Here is a 10,129-nt window from a genome sequence, read left to right on the forward strand (position 1 = left end):
CGAGGCGCAAACGAAAAGTTCAGACCCTATGTACGAGTTGTCAGTGACCGCGTTATTATGAGAATGGCTGTAACCTTTCAACTAAATCTCCTGGTGTTTGTGCTTCAAAGCACTCAGTGGCTGTCGAGGTCTGTCAGTCACCACCGCATCCGCGTGTGGCAACCTCTTCAGTACCTGCAAACTGAGGCGAGGATATCGGTCTGTGATATCGCAAAGTGTTTCACCAGTGGGAGTCATCGGGTCAGTTGCTGGACTTACGCCATTAGTGTCATTGTAAGGGGTGACAGTCCCCAACAAAGCAGAAGGTGTATCATCGGAAGCAGAGTATACTCTGCGCATCGATGTTTTTCTTGCTGAGACGGCCGCAGTGCTTGTGGAAGTGTCCGAAGGGCAAGAGAAGTTCATCTCAACTACCGTATTGCACGACTGCAAGGAGAAGGGAAGTTGCTCATTCACAGAGACAGCTGGCTCGAAATCATGAAAAGAATGGTCAATCAGATTGGCTGATGGAATGTGTCGAGATATCGTAATATCTCCGTGGATCGGATTCTGCACCAAGAGGTTTCTAAACGTCTTTTTCCCAAGGGGTGCTTTCGACAGATACCCCTCGTGAATGACTGCGTTGCAGCTAGCGTTAGGGGAAGACAGTGTGGTCAGTGGAGAAGGCACTGTGGCCTGTGACCATACCTGGTTGGTTTTCCAATCCATCAATGGGAGTAATCGATCCATCAAGTCTGCTCCAAGTAGCAGGGGTACAGTTTCGAGGCTGGTAACATACACAGGGTGAACGAGCGATACGTCCTTGAACTGTACTTTCAGCATGACTCTCAATGTTAGAGGCGAGGTAGTCTGAGTGACCCCTCGAAGTGTAGTTTCGCATCGTTCCACTTTTAACCAACGTTTAGTTGGCTTCAAAGCCCTTTTGAGATCATCAAACAATGTTTGAGAGATGAGTGATATTGTCGCACCCGAATCAATTAGCGCATGACAAGTTAAGCAGTCCTCCAGGACTGTTTCCAGGTATGGCCGTTTAGATTCGTGGTTAGTGGACATATTCCCCACAAAGTGGAGTGGTCGTTCGCAACGACGTGATGTGCCATTTCTGTTCAAGGTGGAAGCAGATTGACTTTTCCGATTTTGAGTGGGCTTGGCTTTAACGAAGCGTTTGACCTTTTTCTTCTTAACTTTTGTATCAGAGTCTACAGACAAAGCCCGGGGGCTTGTTTCTTGATCAGGCGGGCCCTGGATAGGGTCTTGAATGAGCGCGGGAGAAATTTGAACTTTAACGTCCTTGCTATGGGTGTTAATTTCTGCGGACCTGGTGTCCGGTAATTCCCCGTCTAGTCCTTGTGACTTATCTTTTACCCTTTTCTCAAATTGTTCTCGCTTTATTTCTTCACGTAGTGGAACTTCTGGAGAACATTGGTCTACGTTTTGATCGTCCTTCAACCCTTTGTTACCCTTGTGTTCTGACACTTTGTGTGGGTTGGGTGCAGGAACGTAGCGAACAGGTCGATTGTAGCGGTAGTCGTTTTGAAGGCGACGTACTTTACAGTTTTTAGACCGCGGCGGTTATTGGAATCATGGTTTCGTGGTAGAAACTGTTGTTGTGCGTCATCTCTCGACGCTCCAATACCTGATAATGCACCCTCTAACTGGAGTGAGTGCTCCTGGTCAAACTTCAAAACCGAGTTGTCAGGGCTCTTAGAGTTGCGAGCTTTTGATGCCTCAAAAGCTGTGCTTGCAAGCTCTCTGAGTTGTAAGATAGGCAAGCCAACGTGGGCTGCAGGGCCCAAGTAGGTAATGAAGGTGGGATACATGTTCGACAGAAACATTTGTTTGAATGGTAACAGCTCTTCCATTGCTGTTTCCGTGAGTAGGCCAAAGTAAGCTGAACAAAGCCTATGATAGAAAGCTTGTGGGTGTTCGTTCCGAGCTTGTTTGACCGTGTTAGCCAGTGAGCTATCGTGTTTGCGAGTCGCAGAACCACTGAAATCTAATTTCAAAGCTGTGGCAAGTTTAGCGTAGTCATTTAGCACGTGTTGCTGTTGTAGACGAATGAACCGTTTGGCTGACCTGGAACGGGGTCAAAGGTGGGGAAATTCTTGACGAGTTTGTCAAGGTCTTCCGCGCCAAGTGGGCGGAGAGGGTTGGCTCCATCCTGTGGAGAAATTGGGGCCGACAGGTCAAGAGGAGAAGCCAAGCTTTGGCTTTGTTGGCCAAGAGGCTCCATATTACTCAGTGCCGAATGGCCAAGAGGAGAAGACTGAGGGACACATGATGGAGGCAATGTCTGAAACCTATCGTCTTCACTCCTTTGAGTACCGGACTCCGGTTGCTTGGATGGGTAGTCATGCTGTAGAGTGTGACCATTCTGGACTTCCTCCAGTTGGTACCTAAGGGTGGTCTTCTGCTGCATTGCAGAGTCCACTTGAGCGCTTAGAGTACCGATTTTGGACACGTGAGTGTCACCTCTGCTCCTTTTGGTCTCAAACTTATCTGTCATGGTTTGCAGATAGAGGTCTCGAGTACGGAGCGAGAGATTCAGTGATGAGATTTCCTCTGCTTGCTTAGAAATCAATATTTCCATCCTCATCACCTGAGTTCTCTCATCATTCATTTGGTCAGCGACTTCAATAAGTTCTGCTGATTTGACATCCAACTTTGTCATTGTGTTCATCAACTGATCGTCTTTGGTCTGCAGAATTTGGAGTAGAACATTGTTACCTTGAGTAACGTTCAACAAAACTGCCTGCATGTTATCAAATTGTGCGCTCCTGTTTATAGATAACTCGACAGATTTATCTAGTTTGGAGTGGACTACATCGTATTTAGTTTTGGCTAAATCGAGTTGTTCCTGCAGATGACATTTTGTTGGAGAGTTTGTGCTCGTTCATCGTCATAAGTATTTGCAATTACTTTTAATTCTTCCGATTTCAAACGCAGTTACTCGGCTAGCAGAATGTTTTCATTTCCTGCTTTTGTCAATAGTTGCTCAGTTCTCTCCACCTTTGCCCTCATGTTAGCCATGTCTTGCACGTGCTTCAGCTGTGCACTGTGGTATTGGATCGATGCCAACCTTTGATGGCGATACATAAGTGCTAAAGTGGAGAGAACCGTCGCAAAGCCTGTGTTTGATGGTTGATTTTGGAGAGCGTTCGCAATTTCGGCTGTGTTTTCGCTAATGTCATAATTAGGGTTGGTATCCTTGCTGAGGTCAGAGATCAATCCTTTTATGGGTGGAGGTTCACTAATTAGCAGAGGAGTGGTGACCACCTCCTTTGGTAGCTTGCACATTATTAGAAAAATTTAGAGGAAAAATGTTCCTATTTTTTTTTCAATGTTTGGGTTTGGAATTCATTGGAAGCTGCAAAGACAAGTTTAATCTATTTATAGATGTTGACGAACCATCAGTACTGTACCAGTAATGTGGAAGTTGGACGTGAATGAATTTGCAAAAGCAAATTGAATTAATGAATCAATGCCAATGATTAATCCTACCTGGGTAGGCTATCTGGGTATTAAACTTGAATTAACCTGAGAGGTTGCTTCATCCAGGTTAATATGAGAAGTTTTAAAAGTGTCTCATTTGATTGGAAGAACATTAAGGTATGTTCAACAATTTAACTTATTAAATTGAATGAGACGATAATCCATACAATCTCCATTGATTGGATTTCATAAGTGTAAACAGTCGATCAAATGTTGGGAACACTCCCCACTATGGTACACTTCTTCCTTGGGCCGAAGCCACATGGGATTCCCGCGGGGGCGGGACTTCTGTCAGTACTGGATTACTGAATGGGTTTTGCAAAAACCAAATTTTACTGATTGATCAATTTTAATGATAAATCAAACCTGTATAGGCTTTTTGGGATTTAAACTTTAATTAACCTGATTTATTCATCTAGGTTAATGTGGAAAAAGATTACAATGTCTCATTTAGAAAACTCATCAATTTGGATATTATTTAAAAGATCCACTTGAGAATGTAAATCTGGCAATTTCACTTATTAGTTCAATTGAATAAGACATCGATATCCGTCTGGATATCACGAGTAACGACTTGAGTGTCACCTGACTAATTCTTCTTGAAGGAAAGTACTGGTGACTCTTCAGAGGTCCCTGCTGGCACACGCTGAAATCAAGCGGAAGTACCCAGGGCGGGACTTCCGTTCAGCAAGGCGGAGGATTTACAATGTGGGACAAAACAAAATGGCTTTTTTCCCTTTTGTTAGCTTAGCATCTCGAGCAAGCTAATGCTACTTTATGCCTGAAAAATGCAAAACATAGGATTCCCTTGGCAAGGGAAAGGTTTTACTTATAACGTATTATGTTCAAACCCTTTTCGGCGATATTTGACGATGTTTTAACCGGAACTCGCGGCAAACAACGAAATGCACCGTGGTCTACTCGCATCGAAACGCGCGAGAGACAGAGAGATACTTATCGCTGGTCAAGCTAATCTCTCCTAAATTTCAATCGGCTGGCTCTTTGTCCTCGCTCGAGAAATTAATAATGACCTAGCCAACACGCGTCTGAAACGCGCGAGGCAGAAATAGCCCAGCGTTTGGCCAAACGCGCTATTTCTCAGATAGCTTTATCAGCCCTCATACAGAACTGTATAGCTTATGCTCGCCACTGACTACCTCAGAGCACAACACGGAAGCGATTCTCCAGAGCACACACGCACCAATAATTCCGGTCTACAATTCCCATAATGTATATAATAAACTTGGTATATTATGTAATCTGCTTTTCAATTTTATATAGGCTGAATCAAAATGAAAGCGTCATCCTATTTTAGATTCCTCGCACGGGGGCTTCAATATGTATGATATTATCAAATTGACCCAACGTGCGTCTTAGTTTAAGAGTCCTCACATGGGGCGCCAAATATGTCTGTTCACACCCTTTTCGGATCATTGAACAATGTTAAATTCTTAGGAAGCAGAGTATACTCTGGGCTAACAAGTGGAGAAGGCACTGTAAATTGGGTTGAATTATTTATTTACTAAATACCTAAACTAATCACACAGAATTACAAATACACCGAATACAAATAATGTCATACATGATGGCTGGTTACACAAAGGAAAGGGGGTTGGGCTTGAATGAAAGAGCGGGAAGACTTAGGAACAAAGAAACAGCAGCTATGCTATCGTAAATACATTATCTTATGCATTCTAAATTACCGCCCATTTGGAAAAGGAAAATGCTATAAATATTTACTCTGAGCTGCGCTTCGGTAGATTGCTCGTAGATGCTGGCCGGGTTGGCCAACAGATCTTCCTGTCCTCGGAAGAATGTCTCTGGTGGTAAATTGGATACGTGGTGGTATCTTCGTCTGGTTGTTAGACTGAATCCGTCGTCCGTCCTTTCCTAGCCCACGTCTACAGCGGCCGCTGCTAACTCAACGGCTAGGAAGTATCACTTCTGTAGTGAATAAGCTCAAAGTTCATACCATTCACCACCAAAGCTCACGCCGAGGTTGGCTTAGTTCTGTACTTGACATGTGTGTCCTTCTAACGTAGAGGCTGCAGACCTCACGTACTGGAACATGTGGTTATCTTTTCATCAAAGGCTTATATAGTGGAGAGGGGGAAGGATGTGTTTCATCGTTTATAACCCCTGTCTCTTCACAGGGGTGGGCCACTGATCAAGCAGGGCACTTTCCTTATGAAAACCCAATTCTCTCATTTGGAAGCTAAAATTACATTTAATCTCCTAACAAACAATTTCAATATCAAACATTTCAATTGCATAACAATTCCATGTGACTCTGATAACTAGAGGGTGTATACTTTCCCAGGTACAGTTTATGTCGTCCTGTCATCAGTCATAATGTCTCAGATGACAACCGAAATGACATCCATACTCATTACGTTCCCAAAGATATTTCCATCTGGTTTTATTACCAAAATATGGTTCCTTTTCCCATTTGTTTGATGTTCCCAGACTCTATATTTGACAGGACAGCAGTCCTTCAGGACAGCAGTCCTTCAGTAGGGTCAGAAAGAGAGGGGAAGGGAGAAAGGTATTTATGGGGGGGGTCATAAACCTTACCCACAGGCCAACGTCATGACAATGGTAATGTGTATGTATCTGGTAGTGTGTATGTAACTGGTAATGTGTATGTATCTGGTAATGTGTATGTATCTGGTAGTGTGTATGTAACTGGTAATGTGTATGTATCTGGTAATGTGTAGGTATCTGGTAATGTGTAGGTATCTGATAATGTGTAGGTATATGGTAATGTGTAGGTATCTTCCAAATCTTGAAATGTTCTCAAACCTTTACTGTCCATGATATCAGCATGGTTACGGATTCCACATTTGGACCATTGGGGAGATGCAAATGGCCGCCCTCCAGATAACAAGACATTAGTGTGAAATAATAGCCAACATCTGATCTGAGGCTTTTGACCATTCTTTGTTCTAAATCATTGTTGGGGAAAATGTTGATCCAGATCAGATGTTGGGTACTATATGTATTGAATAGTATATGAATCCTATCAATTAAAATGTACAATTTGGGCGCAATAAATTTGCTTAATTTCTCAGAGATCAAATTCTATTTAGATTATATAACACAATAATTAATCTTAATTTCAAAACAATCTGAGATGGTGGATGTGGAAATCTTACTTCTTCTGGTCTTCTGAGTTGGAACTACCTGATTTGAAATAGGTGTCCATGCATTCATAACCTTTAACAGCGGCTAATGTAAACCCTGCTGCTAACGACCATGGAGAGCTGTACATGGCTCCCAACCCCAATGCAGCTGAACTGAAAAGCGCTGACCACTTGCAGTCATTCAATTTTTCTTCTCTTCTTCTTCTTTCTTCCTCCTCCTCCTGTCTCCTCTCTCTCTCTCTCGCCTCCTCTTCCGTCTTCCTCCTCTCCTCCTGTCTCTCCTCTTTCATCTTCCTCCTCTCCTCCTGTCTCTCCTCTTCCGTCTTCCTCAACTCCTCCTCTCTCTTCATTTCCTCCTCTCTCCTCACCTCCTCTTCCCTGATCGCCTCCTCTTGTTTCTTAATTTCTTCCTCTTTTTTCTTCCTCTCCTCTCTCTTCCTCTCCTCCTCTTCGATCTTCCTCTGGACCTCCTGGTACATCTCATTGGTGTAGTGTTTTCCTCCATTCCTCGACACCATCTCCTCTATCTTCTTCAGTAGCTCTGGGACCTGAGTGTCTTTTCTCTTGTCATTGTTTAGGGAGTGATATCTGCCCCCACACATATTGATGAGTTTCTGTAGATCTTTGCTATCAGCCAGAAACCCCTCCACTGATTTTCCCTTCAGTTGATCTTCATGTGTGAACAGCAAGATGGTGTACATTGAGGCTTCTTCTCCAAAGTTCTCCTGGATCCACTTCACAGTGTTCCTCTCTTCCTCTGTGAACCTCCCCAGTCTGATCACCAGCAGGAAGGCGTGGGGTCCTGGGACTGACATATAGATGGCCTTTTCTATTTTACTTTTCATCTCTTCTTTAGACATTGTTGTGTCATAGAGCCCCGGGGTGTCGATGACATCAATTTTCCTCCCATCCACCACTCCACTCTGTTTCTCACTCTGAGCAGTCACAGACACTGGAGAAGACTCCACTTTAAACACCTCTCTCCCCAGGATGGTGTTTCCTGTTGCACTCTTCCCTGATCCAGTCTTCCCCACCAGAACTATCCTCAGGTCAGAAGGCTGCCCTGAAACTGGAAACAGACAAGAAGTGCTTGAGTTGATCGTTTTCAGTAGCCATTTATCAAGACACTATGTGTGTGTTCATGCACAGGTGTGTGTGTGTGTGTGTGTGTGTGTGTGTGTGTGTGTGTGTGTGTGTGTGTGTGTGTGTGTGTGTGTGTGTGTGTGTGTGTGTGTGTGTGTGTGTGTACTTTATGTGTGTGTGTGTGTGTACCTTGGCATTGACCAGTGAAGTCTTGCTGACAGAGTGTCAACAGGAACAGAATCTTCAGAGTCCCTCCTGTCCCTTGTTCCATCTCTACTACTGCAGCCAATCAAAAACATAGAAACAGATGATGACCTCATTACAAAATACAAAGTCCACATTTCTTCAGTGACTCATCCAAAGGGTTTGGCCAAGTTCCAACATTCACAGATGAGGAAAGACTCAATTATTTTTTTTTTCAGCTATTTGACTTCTTAACAATAAAAACTATAAAAATAGAAACTATACTGTATGATATGCTGTACAACTGTTATAAAACACAGTACATTCCCTAATATAGGGCGTACATAACGTACTCATATATGGCGTGTCAAATGACATTCTAAACATGGTTATTATTCTACCGTTGCCTGGCTGCTACATATTTAGCCCAGATAGACCAGTTAGAGGGAGTGTTCCCATTACCATCAAATATCACATCTACTGTGTAGACAGACAGGAAAAGTTCAAACAATAATTAAGTAGAATCGGTATAACAGAAACCAGTGAATAATGAGTAAATTGGGAGGTGTCGGAACACAAAAGGTGCATTCCTTTGCTCAGACGTTGCTGACGCTAGATCTTACAACGCCAGGACAGGTATTTTACATATCAGCTAACCACATCATATGTTTTAGCAATCTGTCAGTCAACCATTGGTTGATTCATGCAACGTCTAAGCAGTGTGACCTTAGTCAGTACTGACAAAAACCTGCAGGTGTGTCCCTCACAGCAACAATCTGCTATAAGATGGCTGTTCACCCAAGATCAGCCTCCTTGAACAAGGTACAGTATACTGCACTGAACAAGGTACAGTATACTGCACTAAACAAGGTACAGTATACTGCACTAAACAAGGTACAGTATACTGCACTATCTCTGCACTAAACAAGCTAAATGTTTAAGGTAAATGTTTAACCATTTTCCTCTTTCACTGTTAAACAATATGTATAAATACACACATATAGCAGAATGTGATTTTTAACAGCTACATTATTTTACAGTTTTGACATAATCATGATTATTTATGTATAAATGTTAACAGACCTGGTATCAATAAAATGTCTACTTAATATTGTGCTACAGTTATTAAAATACTGTAGAGTAGATTGTTATACAACATTTATTTAGTAAGGTAGTTAAATTGAATACTCACTTTTAGTGTGGTTTCACAGATCTGTTAATTGTTGTCCCCTGTTGTCACAGAGAGCTGAAGCAGTGGGCCTGCTGGTTTTGCATAGCCAGGTGCCCCAGGTGGGTGGATATTTACCTCAACAACCAATGGAATGGTCTAAAACTCATGCGAAACTAAAGCGCCCAATGTGCTGCACCTTACATTCTGTTAAGTTTCATTTTCCCAGCAACTAGTCATTTCTAGCCAATGAGAGAGTGCTGCTAGGCAAATATTATTCTTCTCAGAACAGGTAGTGTCTGAATTCTGATTGGATGTTGCTTTTTTACTTTAATCTTGGCTACTTGCCAGAATCAGAAGATAGGCCACATCTTTGGGTAAGATGAAATGTGTTGGACACATGGGACACAAAGAAAGGTTAAAAATTGTTAGGGTTGAACTGGCTATTTGTATGCATAACTTATATAATATACTGGGGAAGCTATGCTAAGTACATAAACTAGGGGAAGAAAAGAAAAAATGAAATGTATACATTCACTACTGTAAGTCGCTCTGGATAAGAGCGTCTGCTAAATGATTAAAATGTAAAAAAAAAAATGTAAATGTAACTACGAGTAAATCATCTGTTGAAGACAAGAACTACAACCGGCAACAGGAAGTGCGTCACGACGCTGAGATCAGCCTACACGCCGACGACAGGAGGAGCAAGTTTAAACCACGCTCCTCCTCCCTCGGACAGGCCAGCATTGAGCAGGAACTATCTCTGTTAGAGTATAAAAGAGAAAACAATAGGATGTGTCGTTCTCTTCTCTGTTTTGCCCTGCGAGGTAAAACAGCGAGACCGTATATATACGAACCACACATATACCACGCACGTTGTTTGCATTAATTAAAGTACAGCTAAATCAGAAGTTACTATGTGCTGACTATTTTGTTCTGTTACCAGAAACGAACTGTCGCAACATTAACATGGTGACCCCTGACGTTCTGGTGTATAGGACGTTTACGCTGAGCATTTAATCAGCCAATTGGACTTCGCTTTCGGGAAACGGTGTACTTT

General features: G+C 42.7%; 1 protein-coding gene across 1 annotated transcript; it reads right to left on the reverse strand.

Moving 5' to 3' along the window:
• Positions 1 to 6,170: 6,170 nt before the first annotated feature.
• Positions 6,171 to 9,258, reverse strand: LOC106592293 (GTPase IMAP family member 7). Its single transcript, XM_014183624.3, has 3 exons — positions 9,094 to 9,258; positions 7,908 to 7,997; positions 6,171 to 7,704 (listed from the first exon to the last, which is right to left on the reverse strand). The coding sequence occupies exons 2-3, from the start codon at positions 7,987 to 7,989 to the stop codon at positions 6,644 to 6,646; spliced, it is 1,143 nt and encodes a 380-aa protein (XP_014039099.2). The 5' UTR covers positions 7,990 to 7,997; positions 9,094 to 9,258; the 3' UTR covers positions 6,171 to 6,643.
• Between the last annotated feature and the right edge of the window lie 871 nt (positions 9,259 to 10,129).

This window comes from Salmo salar, chromosome 02 (assembly GCF_965601325.2).
Source record: "Salmo salar chromosome 02, fSalSal1, whole genome shotgun sequence".
Classification (NCBI taxonomy): Eukaryota; Metazoa; Chordata; class Actinopteri; order Salmoniformes; family Salmonidae; genus Salmo; species Salmo salar.